This window comes from Carassius gibelio, chromosome B14 (assembly GCF_023724105.1).
Source record: "Carassius gibelio isolate Cgi1373 ecotype wild population from Czech Republic chromosome B14, carGib1.2-hapl.c, whole genome shotgun sequence".
In the NCBI taxonomy this organism is placed as follows: Eukaryota; Metazoa; Chordata; class Actinopteri; order Cypriniformes; family Cyprinidae; genus Carassius; species Carassius gibelio.
The window spans coordinates 10260387-10281481 of NC_068409.1; the positions used below are offsets into that span (position 1 = coordinate 10260387).

The window sequence follows — 21095 nt, forward strand, 5'->3', positions numbered from 1 at the left end:
TCCGAGATGAAAATGAGTGTTTCTTGATGGTAAAAATTTTTGGAGACATCTGTCATTACATCAGTTGATACTCTCCAGTGGATCTTCTGCAGTGAATGGGTGCCGTCAGAATGAGAGTCAAAACAGCCGATTCAGACGAAACTTTCAAACTTTTTCACTCATGAAAGCAAAATTGTCTCTATGGTTACAAGTAAAAAATGTCTTGGTTAATTGATTTTTATTACAAACACATTGATAGACTGGAGTGGTGTGGATTATTGTGATGTTTTTATCAGATGTTTGTCTCTCATTCTGACGGCACCCATTCACCGCAGAAGATCCATTGCTGAGCAAGTGATGTAATGCTACATTTCTCCAAATCTGATGAAGAAACTAACTCATCTACATCTTGGATGGCCTGAAGATAAGTACATTTTCACTTTTGGGTGAACTGTTCAATGAAGTGTTTAATGCAAACATTTTTTGTATTATTATTTTTCTATAATTATAACAGTTTCTATTATCTTTTTTAAATGACTTTTTAATACAAAAATGTATCCGCTGATGAAAAGATACTAATGCAACATTTCACTTCGGGTCATTTTCCTCTTGTTCATTATATAATAAAAGTCATCAGTGCTTTATTTTGGAAGAGGTTTCTTGGCACATTTCTTTCAGTTATGACTGCGGTTACAAGGTTTGTCGCACTTTGGACAATGTGCATGAAAAGACTAAATACACTCAGATTTTCCTTAACTTGATTTTTATTACATAATATTTCACAATACTGGTTTCATGACAATAGGTTTTAAAACAACTTTTAAATGAGTGGACATCAGGTAAGAACTGCAGGGCACAGACAGAAGCCTACAGAAATAGAAACCCGACAGCAAGAGAACAAGATTCACTCATTTTGCAAAAATGCAGGATGAAAGTGAAAACAGTGATATTCTGTGCATTAATTAACACAGTTAATTAGAAACACAGTGAAGTGAAGCCGGTTATATTCACAGTTAGACAGAGGTCACGTGGCAGGAGCGGGAGATTCATTCACATTCAGATTCAAATGACAAAAGTGTTTTTCAGAGCGGAGATGAACTGATGTTTTAAATCAACGAGTCCAATTTTAAAACATATTTTAATGCTGCATCTCTGATTTAAAATGTCTAATTTCTACTGCTTTCTAAATTCTGCCCAAATTAAATCATGTTAAAGCTCTTTAAACATCGGAGAATTAATACTGAAGCCTTTCAGAATTTTTTTTTTTTTAACTGAACAAGCTTAATTTAAAGCTAGGTTACTTAGTACAAAAGCAACTGTTAAAAATCACAAATATAGAATAGAAACAAATGACAGGTGACAGGTCAAACAAAAGCAGAGCGATACATGAATATAAACAAACAAGAACGATCACTGCAAACGGTTTGATGTTAAAACTTCTGATATTGTAATGTGATGATGTGCAACTATTTACAGGTTAAGAAGCTCAACTACATCTGACTGAAAGCAGGCATCCACACTCAGGCCTAAAATAAGATTTTCTATTCTAGAACATCATGTTATGGCTGAGTTTCTCCATCTTCATTTGATAAAAAGGAAACATGACGACCAAGAAATGGAAATGTTACCGCATGTTCTCAAAATACATGTAACAGGGCCTCATTTATAAAACACAAGCAAAAATGTTAGAAGAAAAAAAAAAGATTTTTCTTTTTTATATATATATATTTAATTTAAATGTTATGATTTAAGAATGCATAAAGTAAATTCAAACATCAATTTTTCTAAATATAATTTCACATAGATGAGATTTTTTTTTTCTCAATGCAACAATGTTGAAAGTTTTTTTAAATGCAAAACTGTAAATTCATGCACTGAATTAAATTCAGTAATTTACATAATGATTTATTTAATTACATGATGATAACTTGATTTTTAATTCAGTGCATAAATGTACATAAAATATGCAAACATTAAGATATTTTAAATTAATTTGATTAATCTATTAATTTATTAATCTATTAATCTATTAAAAATTAATCTATTATTTATAAGTATGGTTTTCCAAAATTCAAGTTCATCATTTTATGTAAATAGAATTTCCTATGCAGTTTTTATTCGATGCAACAACTGAATGCATACTGAATGTTTGCTTTTAATTTAACACACAATGCATAAAAAAATTGTAAAACAGTTCAATAACTGCATGATTAATTCAACAGTTTACATGATTTCTTGAATGATTATTTTCAGTTCAGTGCATCAATTTGCATACACTTACAAATGTTGTTTGCATTGTGCATTCAATACAATTTATGAATGTTTCATTTAATTATTTATTTAATTTTTAATTTTGTTAAGTAATTGAATTCTCTCTGCTTGATTTTTTTTATGAATGAAGCCCAGTGATTGTACTTGCTTACTCTGGCCTGACAGCAAAAACATTTTTTGGAGAATAAAAGTCAAACGATTCCTGCTTTAATTTGTAGAGGCTATTATAGCACTAAATTAATCTGGTACATTTTGGATGAAGAAGATAAGCTAGCACTGTACCGCTTGTGTAGTTACCAGCAACCAAATATCTGATAGAACATGATGGTGCTTTCCTCACAAAACACCACAACAAAAACAAGCAACGCCGTCCTCCATCAACTGTACACATATGATCGGTAAGGCAATGACCTACTTCGAAACAGTAAAGCTGATTTATAACACACAGAAACAGCTTTAAACCAAAGCTAATAATGAACAACTGTTTCCATCTGAGGGGTTAAAGTGAATCTGAGCAGAGCTAGAAGGTGAACTCTTCACCGAAAGGACACTTCTTACCGCCAAATACACAGAATATATCCAGCTATAGCACACATGCAAGAAAGCATTAGTGACGTACACTTTTAGTGCGGAATATTTCAACCTGGGACTTAAGACGAGTGTGCAAATCAAATAATTTTAGTGTGACGTTTCATTTGTTGATCTGTATGAGCTGAAGCACTTTAATATACAGATACATATAGATTTATGTTGGCCATATCCTATAATCCTCTATTTCAGACCTGCTAGCTGATGCCTTCAACCAACCAAAAACCAGCTACTAGGGTGAAGCCCAGTCTAATCGGATCTAAAACTCCAGAGGTTACTTGTATAGAAAGCTGCTGGGATGGATTTTAAACACTATTCTTTGACTATGACACAGAAGTATCAAACTCCTATAGAGAGTAACCGGACATATATACACACACATATACTTGTTTTGCATTAGTACGTGTATGTTTATGTGTTCATGCATGTTTTTATGAGCCGGTCAGTGTGTGTTCAGAGAGAAATCATGATCGCTCGACGTACTTGTCTGTCTCTCCACGGCTCTCAGCGATTTGCATGCCGTTATTTTGCTCTGGATGTCGTGTTTTTTCTCGAAGTAGTCGACCAGCGATGTTTCTGTCAGGAACGATGCTAAAACCTGCTCGAACGTGATCGACCAGTCGGCATCCGGCGCGCCTCCCTGCCTCCGCTCCACCGCGTCTCCGCTCATGCAGCCGATCAGGACCGTGTCGTCGGCGATGTCCTCGCACTGCAGCGAACCGGCGCTCACTACGGAGTAGGACGAAACGGACGTGTCGTCTTTGGCCTCTTCGTCGGAGCCGGCAGCTGTTGGAGGTGGCGTCTCTAGCTGCGCCTCTGCCAGGGCCTTGGAGACCAGGGACTGTCCTGATCCTCCCTCCCCGGACGAGTCCTCCCTCTCCGGCTGCAGAGCGTCGACTGCTGAGGGCAGCTGGGCTTCAGTTTTCTTGCTGCCGTTGTTGGTGAACTTCTTGCCCACTTCTCCGATGCACAGCAGGAGACTCGCCACTGTTGCGATGCCGTGATACAGCTCCTGCTCCATGGGATCTTCACTGAACATGTTGTAGAGAGTCTTACACATCTCAATGAACTGCTCCTGTGATTGCACGATTACAACAATGTGTTTTAGTCTTAATACTGGTGTTCAAAAGCACTGAAGTACTAGGTTGCTACTTAATAACTGAATCCTGATTTGATATGATTGTAAATACATTTTAAAAAGCCAGTGAATACTGATCACCTGATTCATCCGAGGCAAATCTTTGATACTCTCTTTCTTTGGCTCTTTTTCTTTGGCCCACATTCTCAGATAATACTTATAGTCCTTCGGCTTCTCCTCTAAAAACACAAGACACTACCATTAGAAACAACAACCAGATTAAAACGGACTCTTTAATGGAGTCTTATCACCTTTTTTCTCATCCGTGTCTCCGGCCGCTGATGCGTCTCCTGCCTCCTTCAGCTCCTCACCTGTTATGATATTAATGCTGAATAAATAAACACTAACATCATAATGCCATTTAGCCATTAACCATTTAAAATGGTCCACCAGAAAGGTTTCATGACATCAAAACCCATGGTTAAATAAGCAAAGAGCACCACGAAGGTAAGATATTATCATGCAAAAGACAGATGGAGAACCGAAACTGACTGGGAAACACCAAAACCCTAAAACACCAGAGACAGAAAACACACGACATGACAGACACAAACCTGAGATCACTTCCTGTGCCAGGAAGTCCAGATGAGACAGGAAGGGAGGATCTGGAGTGATCAGATGAGAAACAAAGACAGAAACAACAAGAAAGAAAGAAAGAACAAGAAAGAAAGAAAGAAAGAAAGAAAGAAAGAAATAGTTAAAAGAGAGAAGGGGGAGATAAGACAACAAATGAGGAAAATAAGAGTACAGAAGATTAATAATTAGTTATCATCAGTCATTCAACCTGGACCGAACCATCCACAGGTACATGCAGGGAGATCAGAAAGGTCAAAACATGTTTATTAAAAATAAACTATTCATAAAACAAAACAAAAAAGTATTAATAATTAAACAAATAGAAAATTCTCTCATATACAGCTTTTCAACACAAGTGAAGCTCTATCAGCAGTACGACAGGAAATAAAATAAAAATGAAAAACTAGTAGTTTGGGCTTTTAAAGTCAGTTTAATTTTAAAGTTTAATTGTTATGAAACAAGAAACAACTTTATACCCTTTTAGTGCATGAGCATCTTTACTCTCATTGTAAGTGTGTCATTGTAACCATGTTCTGCAGTTTTTTTGGGAAAAGGCTAAATAACCTTCTGTGGAGCTTAACTTGTCTTGAACCTGATATAGTTCCTAAATGTTGGCTTCAAATGTTGTTTAGGTGGTAAAAGTGTCTCGTACCCTGAAGTGTGTCATCGTCAGTGAAAAACTGTGTAGCCTCCAGCGCAGACTCTGCTTCCTCTGGACACAACGCTTCAGAAAGAAACGAGAACAATGAAATTAACAAACATCACATACACACTCCAGATTACTTGTGCTGTAACACACCCTTAAAAATACACATCTCATGCTTATCTTTTCTGCAAATCTTCATCACATACACACAGTCCAAAAACAAGTGCTATTTTCTCATTTTAATAAACCTCAAACACACACATAGAGAAGAATGTTTGCTGAGAGTAACGATCTGGTTTCCTCGGTTATGGACATTTTATAATTTTGTTAATTTTGCATTGATTGCATTAATCTTATTTAAGTACATACTACACGGTTTACAACTGTTGAATGTATCTTTTTAAACATACAATGTTTAAGGTAGTATATATTCCATAGGGACATTATTTTACGTAACTTGTTCACGTAACTGCTTTAGGCTGAAAAACGACATTTAAGGGGAAACTGTACCAGGGACGGGCAGTTTTGAGAGTAACCAGACATCTACCATGTAATGTGGAGCAATGTACATGTGTTATGGGGTGAGGTGCACTGAACAAAGTGATTCTTCTCAAAGGTCCTAATCTGTCCTTCAATGCATCTTTTTACATTGTATAAGAAGTGGGCTGTGAGTCTGTGTTTTATCTCTTTGCACACAGACTCAAAGCTGTGCGTAAACAAGATCATTCTCTGCAGAGAATTAAAGCAAGACAAAGACAAAACTCTGTTTGGTTTTTCTATCTCAATCTTCATAATTCTTTTATAACTTTTATTAAATTAGAATTTCCACAACAAACTTGGCAACGAGTGACTGTGATTCCACAGCTGATCGTCCGGGGCCTGAGGACGTTAGTTGGCTGATCACCCTAAACCCACAAAGGGTTAAGCCCTAAACCCCAAAAGGCTTCAGGGAAAGGGGGACTGACATCTGAGGGCTTGTGGACCTTCACTACTAACGGATCAGAAAATACGTGCTACAAACGGTGAGATCCGATTAAGAAATTCCAACATCCTTGAAAATGTAAAAAATTGGGGTTTCAATTTGACAAATTAAGATCTGGTATTCCCAGACTTAATTGGCACGAGCATCCATTGGTGCAAGTCCAAGCCACCCCGTAGTTTCACGATAAAGTGAAACAGATTCTTAAAGGGGCGGTTAATTGCTATCTCCCTTTTTTTACATTAGTTAGTGTGTAATGTTGCTCTTTGAGCATAAACAATATCTGCAAATTTGCAGCACTGAAAGGTAAATGCAAACGGAGAAATCATCTTTTAAAATTCTGTCAGTTTAACCCTCTGGAGTCGACAAACGCGAATACATGTTTTGTGGCATCTTCTCCGGATCACACCAAAAATAACACTTAAATCACACTTTCAGTTTTGATCGTACAGATAAGGGGCCAGTTGCACCAGCTAGATGTAAAAAAGCAGGGTGTAAAGCCCTATGCTGGCAATTGCTATATATGTCAGAGGTTGCACGCCTCTGGAGCAACTAGGGATTAAGTGTCTTGCTCAGGGACACATTGGTGTCTCACAGTGGATTTGAACCCGGGTCTCTCACACCAAAGGCATGTGTCTTATCCACTGCGCCAACACCACCCCAACGATAAATATTTACACCTGTTGCACCGACTGAAACTACGATCAGGTGCAACTATGCATAGACGATGCACATCCACGAAGAAGACTCTCGCAGGTACAGACATAGCAGTGACGACATTCACACAGCAATGGCTACAACTACTAATATAAACTGAATTGCTCAAGACATCATAACATGTGAAGCCACCGAGCCATGATTTCATTGAGCAAACGATATGAATCCTAAAAATGAATAATGCCCAAGCAAATCATGATTTTTCACTTTACACCAACCTCTGACTAGGCCTAAGATTTAGTGCCAGACATAGCACTACACCAGTGTTAATTTCGTTGACTAAATATTTTCGTCATTATTTTCGTCACGAATATATTTTTGCGGACGAAAACGAAACGAAAACTAAAAAAGAAGGCACTGATGGAGACTAAAACTATGACTAAATTGATTGACATTATCGTCAACGAATAAAGGACGAGACGAAAATAGACTGTGACGAAAATCAAATCAGCAGACGGGAGAGATGCGAGGAATGAACAAAGACCCGGCAAAACGGAACAGGCGAGACTGCATGAGAGAAGAGAACCAATCCGAGCCTGACTTATTTAGACGTGAAGCAAAGGTTTTCAGTTTTTAAATGAGCTCCCGGGAAGACGGCATTCGAAGAGGCGATGTCTAAAAGGGCGACAAAATGTCCACAGCTCACTTCACGTTTGATGACTAGACTCCTGGCCTCACCCCCATCTACGAATGCCACAGCAGCATCAGATACTACCACCTCCATCCTACAGCACAACTGCATCAGCACCACAGTCCTTGCAGCCCAACGAAAGACAAGCACAGATCTTCGAACTGCCAAAAGAAGAGCAAGTGCCCGCCACTGTAAAAATTTTGACAGTATCATCATCATCATACAGAATGTCTGCCACAAACGACGGTGTAAAAGCAATGAAATACTCCATGACTGGTCTAAAGCTCATGAGAGAGTGACACTGCAGCTGGACAGCCTGAACGAGGATGAACTAAAGGGAAGATGAGAGCACATCGGAGCTTACCCCATGAACTGTAATGGTCTTCTGGCCATGATACTAGAAGGACATGTCAGAGGCTATGACACACTTGCCTCACCCCAAAGACTTTGGAGAAAAGTTTTCAAAGGACTTGGACATGTTTTGTCAAGAATTCACCCCCCAATGCAAGAACTGAAACGTTTGCTTATGTTCAAATTGGGGGCAACAGACTGGCACAAGATAAGATCACATTTCCCTATTGGCAATGCCCGAAGGAAGAATGCAGACTGGAATCTTGCTGACAAAAAGGCATATCGTCAGGCAGTGAAACACTGTGTCAACGGATCAAGATTGTCCCAGATTGATCCAGATGTTTGCTTTTACTGTGGAGAGAGGGGACATTTCACTGTCCAGGGGTGACATTTTTAGGTCATGTCATCACTAAAAAGGGTAAATCTCTATCTGAGAAATGAAAAGAGGCAATTCAAAAGATTCCAAAGCCTGTCACGAAGAAGTATCTAATGTCATTTTTGGGCATGTGTTTGTCCTGTCGACATTTATTCCAAATTATGCCATCGAAGAATCACCTCGGAGCACTTTGGCTTACGGGAAGGCTTGCAACCACATGACAAACTGACCTGGACCCCAGAAGCAGACAACTGTTACAAACATCACCAACGCTGCAACTCCCAGACCCAGAGAGAAATGTTGAACAAACTGTTGATTAGAAAATGGGTTCATGACTTCTGTTGTTACAAGATCGTGGGGTAGACCTGCGGCCTATTTTTCTGAGTAAGCTCAATCTGGCAGCGTCAGGCTTGCCAAAATGCCTGAGAGCTGTTGCATCTGCAGAAAAAACAGCCATTTTATCTTCAAGGGATATTTTGGGGTACTCTGATGTGACTTTGCTCATGCCACACGCCGTTTCTATGATCCGGTTGGAACAGAAAACATACCATTTATCTACTGCCATAAGGCTCAGGTACATTGCAATTTTGTTGGAAACGCCAAACATTACGATTAAAAGATGCACAGTGTTAACGTCTACGAAGCAGGATGGGGAAAGAACATGATTGTGTTGCCACATTTGAACTGGTCTGTACACCAAGACCTGATTTAAAAGAAACCCCCTGAGAAAATGCTGACTTTATTCTGTTCATTGATGGTTCAGCATATAGAGACCCAAAAACTGGCCAAAACAGAGCAGGTTGAGCTGTATCCACTGCATATGGAACAATAACATCTGGATCTATCCCCGCACATTGCTCTGCGCAAGCAGCTGAATTAGTAGCATTGACGGAGGTTTACAAAATTGCTGAAGGGTATACAGTAACAATTTACACAGATTCTCGTTACTGTTTTGGGGTTGTCATGATTTTGGGGCATTTCGGAAACACTGGAAGTTTCTTAAGTCTGATAGCATTCTTGTTTTATGAAAAAATAATAGTCTGATAGCATGCCTGTTTTATGATAAAATAGCAGCATTGTTAGGAGCAATTTTGCTACAAAAGTCAGTTGCTATCTGCAAATGTGTTGCACATTACAAAGGTGATGATTTTGTGTCTTTATGTAACAACTGAGCTGATACCACAGCAAAGGACCCAGCTATGAGAACAGAGCTTTCTTTTACCTGTGAAACAGTGCTGTCAGAAGGGAGTGTGAATGAGTCAGAGGAGAAGAAACAATGGGTGAAGGCCAAGGGCAAACTGAAAAACTATGTCTGCCAAAACACTTTTTCTTGGGGGGGTTGATTTGCAAAATCAATATTGGTTCACAAAGGGATTCACTTACTTTGCGGACCAGTATAGTCAATCATGTATGATCTGTGCCACAAGCAATGTGGTCAGAGGGCAAATGCCTCAAGCGGCACACCCACTTCCAAATCAGCCATTTGATCATTTAATGTTTGAGTGACAATGGCACACCTGAAGCCATCACTCAAGTGGGACATTAAAGAATGAATGAATGAAGTGTTGTGAGAAGGGAGGTCTGTCTTGGGTAAAAGCACTCCCCATTGTGTTAATGTATATGAGAATGAGAAAAAGAGCAAAGTCTAACTTGAATCCGTTTGAAATTCTGTTTGGCAGGCCAACTTCCACTTGAGTAGGATCAGAACCACAACCACTGCCCTCTACAGCCTTGTGTGGAGATGACATGCTAAACTATTGTCGAAAGTTGTCTCTTGTTCTCTCGCAGTTATCTCAGAGGATGAAGGACGTTCTGCCCAAGCCAGCTGAAGGAGTCTTGCATGATATCAGGCCTGCCGATTTCGTGGTAATCAAGGACATGAGGAGGAAAGATTGGAAACTTAAGAGGTGAAACGGTCTGTTCCAAGTCCTTCTGATATCACACTGTGGTAAAAGTGGCAGAGAGAGCAACGTGGGGGCATGCAAGTCACTCCAAGAAGGTTCCAGCGCCACCAGAGGGCATTAGATCAGTAAAGAGACTGACTAGCTGCCCCGTGCCAAGGGGGACGTCTGACTGAGGTGAACAAACATTCAGTGGTGTATGGGAGCTGAACAATCCAGCAACATCAGTGGGAGTGATCTGAGGTCAGGATGACAGCTAGGGACTTAAGCTGTTAGAAAACATACAATCTGACCACTCCAACGAGATCTATACATCCAACTCTACAACTGACGCAACAAGAAACATATGCATGAGCTGTCTGCTTAACATCCCTTTTACACACAGAGGCCGACCAAAATAACTGCCCATGTGCCTGACAATGAAGGTAGCAGTGTGCTGGAAGACTGGTATTGGCTTTGTGGACATGTCTTCATTACCCTGGCATTGGATGGGTGCATGTGCCATGGTGGAGCTTTTAAGGAGGAATGTTAGTAGTCAAAGTACCTGAACAACTTCACAACAACCAGAAATCATCTGACAAGTGCCAAGAGAGAGATTGAAAAGAAAGTGTCCCCACTGAAAGATTGAGCAGAACAAATTGGGCAATAGACAAGTATGTTCCAAGGGAACACAGGCTGTTGAATGGAGCAGAGAATTTCTTCCATGATGTAATCATGTCACTTGGTGTAAGCTTGCTGCAGATAGAGGTTGAGATTTCGAGATATTAATTGATAGGTTTTAGGAACACTACTAAGGTGATGGAAGGCACCAAGGAGGAACTACGAAAGGTGAAGCTGACTGCGCTGCAAAACCGACTTGTACTGGATCAGCTCAACACATCTCCTGGGGGGGCATTGTGTTTTTGTGGGAACTGTATTCAAAACTTGACTAATGCAATTAACAGGTTGACAGCTAGAGAAATAAATGCAGATGATGATTGGGGTTGGAATTGGTTTAAGGGTTTATGGCAGAAAGCAGAATACATAATACATTGGGTCAATTGCCATCTCAGCACTGGCTAGGATTGTATTTTTGCTGTGTATGTGGTCTTGTGTAGGGGGAATGATTAGAAGAGCTGTAAATTCAACCATGAAATCTTCAGTAGTTCATCAGATCGTAATGTACAATGTCTTGTGTGAAAGATGAAAATGGTGAAGCCAAAGAGATGTTAAAATCTGACACCTGCAGCAGCTCTACAGAAGAAATAAAGACGGCCTAAAGCAGGTCATTGTCCATGTTATGAGATGATGCAACCTGAAGGAAAGATAAGAAAGTTTTTTCTGTTTGAATATCACAATAAGATTTTTCAAATATAAGAGAGTTCTTGTTTTCTTTATAGCTTGCTTATATGTTAGGAATGACTAAGTTCCATAAAAAACAATGCAAATGCTTTTTTCACCCTTATGAGACTGATGTAAACTCTAAAGTAATGTGTTTAAAAATTTACTTACATATAATCAATATGTTATCAATAATGATTATAGAAATTTTAATTTGGTTAATTTTGCATTGATTGTATTAATCTCATTTAAATACATACTACACGGCATATATCTTTTAAAACATACAATGATCAAGGTAGTATATAGTCCATAGGGAGATTGAGTTATTTTATGCAACTTGTCCAAGTAACTGCTTTAGACTGAAAAACGACATTTTAGGGGAAACTGTACCAGACATCTACCATGTAATGTGGAGAGATGTACATGTGTTATGGGGTGATGTGCACTGAGAAAAATGATTGGCTCAAAGGTCCTAATCTGTCCTTCAGTGTATCTTTTTACATTGTATAAAAAGTGGGCTATGTGTTATCTCTTTGCACACAGACTCAAAGCTCAAAGACTCAAACATTCTCAATCTTCACAACTCTTATTACTTTTATTAAATTAGAATTTCCTCGACACCTCACACTTTGCTTGTGTTTGTTGTTCACAAATGTCGTTCACATACAGTCCCTAAATACAAATAAAATCACTAATAAACGTTCTTCAAAAACCTACTTTGTTTTTCTCTTTCTGCCTACACTGTTACACTCTTCTCATGACCAGGTTAATAAAGTCTCTATGACTGTGCACATACCAGGAGGCAGGTGGAGTTTGTAGAGCAGCTTGAGTTTTTCTGTCATATCGCCATGATACATTCCACCTAAGAGACAACACAAACCAAAAATTGCTGTGATGAAGATGTCAAGAAGCTTAGAAGAGATACACAGGTTGTTTCTTTGATTTACTGTGAGTTGTTACACAATAGATGCAGACTAACTTATATTATCCCTCAATAATTTGACTTTCTACTTTTATAAATATATTTCTTGAATAGTTTTACACCAAACACTTTTTGCAAAGTAGATTACATTTTTTTATATAAGAACTAAAACAGCAAAAATAAATTTTTCACAGTTTGTAGCTATGAACAGAATGGTATTTCATCATTTACATTCAAATGCACTGATATAATAATATATCCATTCGGTAGTTATACATAACAAAATTTACATTGACAAAAACATAATATAGACTATCGTTCATATTTTTTTTTTGTTGGACTTTAATGCTTTTCTGCAATAAATAGATGCATTACAGTGGCTGTAAAGACATTGTGATAATCTGTTGGTTGTTCTACCGTATTTTTCGGACAATAAGTCGCACCTGAGTATAAGTCGCATCAGTCCAAAAATACGCCATAATGAGGAAAAAAACATATATAAGTCGCACTGGACTATAAGTCGCATTCATTTAGAACCAAGAACCAAGAGAAAACATTACCGTCTACAGCTGCGAGGGGGCACTCTATGTTTTCAGTGTAGACCACAGGAGCACTGAGCAGCATAGAGCGCCCTCTCGTGGCTGTAGACGGTAATGTTTTCTCTTGGTTCATTTCTCTCGGTTCATGTCAAATAAATTGATAAATAAGTCGCACCTGACTATAACTCGCAGGACCAACCAAACTATGAAAAAAAGTGTGACTTATAGTCCGGCAAATACGGTAATTGAAATACATGTTATTGTTTTGAATCTTCTATTCATTAAATTCTGAAAAAAGCACAAATTATGAAGCAACGCAACAGTTTTCAACAATGATAATAAAAAATTAGGGGTGCTCCGGTCAGGATTTTTGAGGCCGATCACAGAATTCAGTAAAGCCTTATTTTTACCATGTAGAATTATTTATAATGATGATCCAATAAAGATTTTTAGGGCTGTACGATGTGTCATTAAAGCATCGATATCGCAATGTACAAATCCACGATAGTCACATCGCAGGATGTGCGATGTAGGCTGTCGTAGTTGATCCGTTATTCATTAACTGTACGGGCCAGCTGCTCCCCGGCTCTTGACGAATGTGATTTGCGGATTAATTGCCCAGCTTAATCATCATAGAGTGAAAGTTTATCATTGACAGGACTGAAAACCACATGCAAGTTTAACGACAGAGAGAGAGGGAGCGCGAGAGAGACAGAGAGAGCCGTCTTCAAACAACACGAGCGCTGTCTTGCTCTCTCTCCCTCGTGCATATTAATCAATTGACACGATGGTGTCGATGTTTAAATTATTTAAAATTAGAATGTAAGTGTGCTCACCCCATTTTTGTTCGTAAGAAAAAATATTGCAATATATATCGCAGAAAAATTAAATATCGCAATGTCATTTTTACCCAATATCGTGCAGCCCTAAAGATTTGTAGACATTTATTCAGGGCCTGAATTTAATTTGCGAAAATGAATTCTTGTCTTATGTGATTTTTGTCAAAGTATTTTATTTTTTTTATTTTTTTGAGGGGTGGAGGGGGGCATTTTTTCAAAAATATATATTTATCTCCCATTGAGTGCTATAAAAATATTAATTAAAACCTTTATTTTTACAAGCTGCAAGACAATGGATTATGAAATAAATCCAAGGACGCAATAAAATGTAGTTTTATATAATTTATTGTGAATACTCAATATGTGAGCATAATATTAATGATTATTTACCATTCTACCAAATTTGTTTTTAATATCTCTGTGATAGGTGTTTGTTTTTAATTCCGTCATTTTTTTTTTTTTGTGTATGACATCATAACTTCAACACTTGGAGAGGCTTTTGAGGTCTAAGATTGTTGCGGTTTTATCTGAAGCAGTAACAGCTTTCACACGAATCAAACTCTGAGTCGATCAATCTACAAGCTGTGGTGTAAATGCATCCACTCACTGAGTCCGGTGACAAACTCTTTGAAGTTGATGAGAGTGTCTTTGTTTTGGTCGAGCAGGCGGAAGAGTCGGCTGGAGAGCGTGTTGGTGTGAAGGCCGCAGCTCCAGGGCGCCAGAGCGGAGAAGAGCTGAATGAACTGACCGCAGTCAATGCGGTACTGCTCCAGATACGGCAGACTCGGGTCGTGCCGCTCCGCCGCGGTGCTGCTCGCACCCCAGTAACAACTCATGATGTGCTTCGCCTGGGACACACACACATAACAATAACACATATAATAGAGCTGGAGGACATGAGAGTAAGTACTGCAGACATATACCACAAAAGCATGCAACTCCACAATTACCCAGTGAGACTGAACCAAATGAGAAGCACCTTTCTGTAAAATATTAAATCACTGGTTCATAAAAAAAATTAATTAATTAATTTAAAAAAAGCATTATTACATGTTGACTTAATATACAGACCATTTTAGTTAAATTTCTATCTTAAATATATTTGGAAGTACACAGATCAGATAATATTAAAAAAATAAAATAAAATAAAAAATAAACAGATAAAATAAATAAATGATACCTTGTTTGAAAAAAAAACATTTTGTAATATTAATATTATTATTATTATTATTATTATTATTATAATATTGACATTAATCATTTAATAAAGAAGTAAATAAATAAAAATAGATATATAGTTGGTACTGACCAACTATAATGTAACACAAATATACCAACAGCTAATGGTTTCTTTTTTTTAACATTAGGTGTTTCAAAAGAACACAGATCAGAAAGAAAAATATAATAATCACATCTACAAACAAAATAAATAAACAAATAAATAGACAAACAAACAAACAATAAATATTGTTATAATGACAATACATTATTTAAAAAAATATGACTACCGTTACTATTAAATATTAATAATTTATACAATAATAAATTAATAAATAAAACATACCATGACCGATTTTGGTGGTTCCTACTACTATAACGTACACAAACATACATTCCTTTAGTTTAAAATTAGCATTAAGGTTTAAAAAAAAAAAAAAACACACACACACACACACACACACACACAGATCGGATAAAACACATTTAAACATAATAAATAAAATCATAAATAAACATAAAAACAATGTTCTTATTATTCCTATTAAATTAATATTACTAAATAAGCTAAGTATCTCACCTTAAAAAGAACAAACAGTTCTTCCAACTCCTCAATAGTGAAGGCAGACTCTGTCATGATCGCTCTCACCTGAATATCACACAAGACAGCATACTTGATTACATGTGGAGATTTAAAATTGTGAAATATTACTTTTTGCTTACACACTTACCACACTCCTCTTGGCTGTGTCTTCTAGTGACTGTATGACCTTTAACCTTTGTTTGAACCTCATCTGCTCGATGACGTCAGCACGCAGGCTACCAAACTTCTACAATTATATGAAAACAACGAACAAAGTTAATAAGGATCATACTGGCACTGGTGCCCGTCTAGGTCCCTCTTGCTCCGCCCACTCACCTCATAGGACGCTTTAATGAGCTCAAAGACGTCAATCTCAGGCGGAGGGTTGTTGCCGCTGGTCAACAGGGCATGAAGGTGGGGAATGGGTGGAGAAACGGTCTGCTTATTTACTACATTATCCAAATATCTGCAGGATCCAGAAACAGAACAAACCTTATTAAGTGCATCTTCACAATCCTCAGACAGTAGAAAAGTGATAAAGAAACTTAACCCTCTAAATCCTTTTTTATAACATATCTGATCCATCAGGCTTTTATGGCTCATATAGTATGATATAAAGAGAATATGGTAAAAAATATATATATTTTTTTTTTTAATTGCTCAATTTTACTCTCAGGCCCAAATTGAGCAATACATATTACATTTGGTTCAAATGCCACTCTATATAACCAATAATATGTCTTAGTAATATGATAAAAATGCTTGATGGTCAAAACACATAATGCCATGCAATACAATGATGATTGAGAGCCTGATGATCATATTTGATACTCACTAATTTTTCTAAAAAATATACGTCTGGATAAATAAATACTGAAAGCTGCTTCAGTCCAGTAAGTGTTAATCTTGAAATATTACAAACAATATCAAAGTTATTCTTACGTTTACTTTATAAAAATCTGTACAGATTTCAAAGCAAAAAGATTTCTACATTTCTACAATCATATATGTAGACGACTGAGTGCAACAGCAAAGGTTTGATCATTCAGAGACTTCATTTGTGAATCAAATATCATACAGTAGGCTTTAGGGTTAAAACTGAATTAAAAAGAAAAAAACTTGCCAATGTGAATTCCTAAAACCTCCAAACTGTTAAATTAATATTGTCTGCATATTGCATTCACAGTCATCTTGTAAACGGTTTTATCCACACTCACCTGCCCAGAATAGTCATGGCCTCTCCCTCGTCTGAACAGGACAGAAGTTGATCCATGTTTGCATGTAGCACAGCTAATGCCACCTGGAGAAGAGTGACACACACCTGTTAGTCTCAATTACAGATCACAGACACTGACTGGGGTGCACATATTCTTTGGGAAATGTTGCTTAAACACACACACACACACACACACACACATTTATAAATATACATAAGGGCTTCTGAGAAATTACGTTTTAATGTTCACATTAAAAAATGACATGATGCTCTAAATATGAATCTAAACTGCCAGTAAAGGGAAGCAAGTCACTCTCTTAATGAGCGATTCATTCAAATTTATATTCATCTTTAAGAGTCAATGAATCACTGCCTCACTTGATATGTTCAAAACTGTGGATTCATTGAGTAACAGACACAAAACAACTATTTTCATTGTCAAATTGAGCAAAAACAGACAATGTTGTGCTTAAAATATAATGCATTATGTATCTATTGTTTACTGAACTTATATGTAGACAATATCACATTTGCATGTAGATATTTAGGAAAACAGCACTCGTGTAACATTGCTAAACTATGTCATATGATATAAATATAAGACAAAACCTCATACAGTGGAATTTTTGACCTCATATCTTGAATTTTAGGCTTAAACAACTGCCAGTGTTTCCCATATTGATTTATTTGTGGTGGCCCGCCACATTATTAACATTGACCGCCAAAAACAGATTTCCCATTAAAAAACTGTACTATCTGAAATTGGTATAGAGCTGAAACTGACATGTTGACTGGCTTAGCATGTCTCTCTCATCACAGTGTTTCTCAAAATGTGTTCCTCTGTTTTTTTTCATGGCATTATACACTGATAATAACAGCTGTTTTCTTGCTCTCTTCTCTCTTACGTTGAGTTCATGCACAACACAGTGTTATGAGAACATTTATAAATATGTCATCCAACAAACTACACATATAATAATGTATTTCTACTTCTAACTCACTTCATAACATCAGTTGAGTGTTTGAAATAGCTTCCTTTGTGCTCTGATGTGTTTCCTTATCAAAAGAAACATCATTGTACTGTATTCTATACTGTAATAAAGGCTATGCCCGTTACCATTACATTATAAATGGACTTTATTCTTATATTGCTGTGGTTGTGTGTTTATCGTCTTCACATTTGGTCAGTTACAGTGTTTCTATTTTCTCAGAGTTACGGCAATAGCTGCATGCCTTTGTCCATATTAGGGATTTCCTAAAACGTTTTTGGGGTAAAAATAGGAAAAATAATACTTCACCTCAAGAGATCTTCATTAATGTAAAAATATCCCTAACAATAATATATTTATCTGTGGGAAACACTGACTGCATTCAATAGATTTCATCACGCAGTCTGTCTTTCTAAATCATGTTCATCAGCAACTGCATGCAATGTAATGTGGCTTATAGGTCTGGGTCAGTATTTTTCCGTAAGTAATTTGTGATGCTGTGAATATTTTGTAGGCAAAATGGTCCATGACTTCGAACCCCTTCAGAAACTTCATCAGTATTTGATGCAGCATCTGATAATCCTCACCTGGAAAATGACTTTAATGCCCTCGTAAAAGAAGCAGTCGACCAGCAGCACCGCGCTGTCGAAAGGCATGACGGACAGGAAGAGTGTGAGAAACCAGGACAGAGAGATGGTGGAGATGACGCCCAAATCCTGCATGTGCTCGTACAAGAGCGGCAAACACTCGCGGGTCAGCTCCTCAAACACGCCCTGGTCCACCAGCGCTCCTGACACAGATCAGAAAACACCAGTGAGACCAGACCAGAACAGACATCTGACTGGCTACAACTTTCACTGTGTGTTTGTATTTGCGTGACTGACCTACAACTCTAGTGTTGTAATAGTCGGGCAGCATCCGTTCACACAGAGCCACAAGCAGCCAGAAGGCCTCCTCTTCAGTACAATACAACAACAGCACAGACGTGACAATGTTCATCGCCTGGAGAGAGAGAGAGAGAGAGATGAAGCAGAACCATGTAAAACAGCAGCTCTTGTATGATGTCTCCACAGCTGCGCCAGAGCACAGCTGGTCTCAAACCAGGATAACGTGCTTTTATAACGTACTGAACATGCACAGACTGCAAAACTAGATTTCTCTCATTACAAAAAAAAACCTAAATTTCAAGTGACCTGTGTGTCACACTGCAATGCAAGATTAGCTGACACCACCATGTTCCTGTTTTTAATGTGCTGAGTCTACTGGTATTGGTAAGAATCTATTATTGTTTATAGGGATGCACGATATATCGGCCACTATATCAATACATGATTGTTATCGGTTATCGCTATCAAACCGATATCTTAGAGCCGATAAATAATGCAGTATTTCCTGCAGAGACACTTCAGATGTGCACTGTTCACCATGATGGTTTTTTATTGCTTGAAATTATCATTGGAAACACTTCGAAAATGAAGATACGGTGAACTGCAAGATGTGCAGGGAAAGTCTGTCATATGATGAGATTATTAGCTACTGTAAAATAATGTAACAGAATCTCTGTCTTTTGTGCAATTGTACTTTGTAATATTGAGTTTATTTTATGCATATGAATCAGATCTTTGTGTTTGGTTAAGCTATAGCCTATAGAGGGTTAATAGAGCGCTTCAGTTTGCTGGTTGGTTTCTTCTGTCATCAAGACAAGCATATAGGTCTAAGCAATTCTCTTTGTGATTGTTTTGATGTTATGTTATGATCTAAAAACTCAATATCATCTAAAAAAAAAAAAAAAATGCACCCACTAGAATATTAAAACTTGAAAATTGTGACATTGTGGAGACTAACCTGGGGTTGTCACAAGGGGAATTCATATTTTTTAAATACATTATGTTTATCTGAAAGTGTAACAATGCAAACAGGTTTTCTGTAAGGGGTAGGTTTAGGGTTAGAGTTTAAAACAATATAATTTGGTCAGTATAAAAGTAATAGAAGTCTATGTTAAATCCCCACAATTCACAGAAACAAACGTTTGTGTGTGTGTGTGTGTGTGTGTTGTGTGTGTGTACCTGGCAGTATCCGATGTTGGGGTTTCTGTAAGCGTAGGCGGTCAGGACGCGTCTCAGGGCGGCGATGCCCATCTCGTTCTGGAAGGCGTGATGTTCAGGCATGGAGCGGTGCAGGTCTCTCTCGATCTCCTCTGTCGCTAGAGTACATTTACCCATCGCCTGCTCAACCAAACTGGCGTAGTAATCCGGGTGTGTGGCCATCTCGTTCTGAGCACCTGAAAAATGAGACAGATAACAGGTTTTAAAAGTCATGTGATCGTAATGATGAGCAGAGCAGCTCTATGACAACAGCTGACAGTCTTGTTTTTCTTTGACAGTGTGTGAGATCTCACACTGATGTGTAAACATGACGGTCAGACACACGGGCAGCAGAAGTCCACACTCACACATAGATAAACATGATAATACTCACGTTAACTGTGCACAGTAAGCAAATGTTCATTAATTGTTCATTAATGCACTGCAAACCCAAATCAAGTACTGCGAAGGCCAAAATGTGCAGGATGTAAACAGTGCACACAAAGCAGAATACTGCATCCCATAATGCAACTTGTTCTAAGTGACTGGACAGTTTTTTTAATGGTGAAATGCTAACCTGATAAGTGACTGCAAATGAAAATATTGCCTAACTCTGGTACAAAAGCATCAAAAGAAATTTTTTTTACTTGGTTCCTTCTAAATAAATAAATCCACTTTTACAATGTATCAAATGAACACTAATAAAATCGATCTTTTCCTTGGCAAAATAGATTAAAAGTGCAAAATCACAATATTAAATTTTTTATCAGAAAACTAAAATCAATGTAAAATCAATTGTAATTGATAGTAAAAAAAAAAGTTGCATATAACTGGGGGAAAAAAATGCACATAATAAAAAAAAAAAAAAAAAGTTTATTTTGACATACCTAAACCATAAAAAAAAAAAAAAAAAAAAAAAACACAGAAAGAGTTCACCAGGAAACCGTTGCTTACATGGCTAATAAAAATGACCTATCAAAATGACTCAAACTAAACCTAGTGGTGTGTTCTTGGTGGGCAGCGCCCCCTGGTGTTTGGAGAACTCATTACCGGAGAACAGCAGCCACAGTTCTCCTCTCAGACTCTCTGGTATCCCGTTTAGAACCAGCTCTCTGGTCTTAGACGTGCGGTACATACACACTCCACGGCCAAACTCAAAGAAGTGGATGTTCCATGATTCCTCTTTCATCTTCTCTCTCGTCTGGAGGAGAAAGAGGACGGTCAAAACA

General features: G+C 37.7%; 1 protein-coding gene across 2 annotated transcripts in view; it reads right to left on the reverse strand.

The window, feature by feature from the left end:
* Positions 1 to 725: 725 nt before the first annotated feature.
* Positions 726 to 21095, reverse strand: part of LOC127971833 (TBC1 domain family member 9B) — a 31038-nt gene continuing 10668 nt past the window's right edge. Inside the window, exons 9-23 of one of the 2 annotated variants that reach the window (XM_052575082.1) lie at positions 20917 to 21067; positions 19849 to 20063; positions 18667 to 18784; positions 18370 to 18572; positions 16795 to 16877; positions 15914 to 16043; positions 15726 to 15824; positions 15575 to 15643; positions 14384 to 14624; positions 12273 to 12338; positions 5205 to 5276; positions 4531 to 4581; positions 4228 to 4287; positions 4058 to 4155; positions 726 to 3913 (exon numbers count right to left, since the gene is read on the reverse strand). In XM_052575082.1, the coding sequence (XP_052431042.1) occupies positions 3281 to 3913; positions 4058 to 4155; positions 4228 to 4287; positions 4531 to 4581; positions 5205 to 5276; positions 12273 to 12338; positions 14384 to 14624; positions 15575 to 15643; positions 15726 to 15824; positions 15914 to 16043; positions 16795 to 16877; positions 18370 to 18572; positions 18667 to 18784; positions 19849 to 20063; positions 20917 to 21067 (2289 nt within the window). In that variant the 3' untranslated portion in view covers positions 726 to 3280. The remainder of the gene's footprint in view (positions 3914 to 4057; positions 4156 to 4227; positions 4288 to 4530; positions 4582 to 5204; positions 5277 to 12272; positions 12339 to 14383; positions 14625 to 15574; positions 15644 to 15725; positions 15825 to 15913; positions 16044 to 16794; positions 16878 to 18369; positions 18573 to 18666; positions 18785 to 19848; positions 20064 to 20916; positions 21068 to 21095) is intronic. The other variant, XM_052575083.1, reaches the window with a different exon arrangement.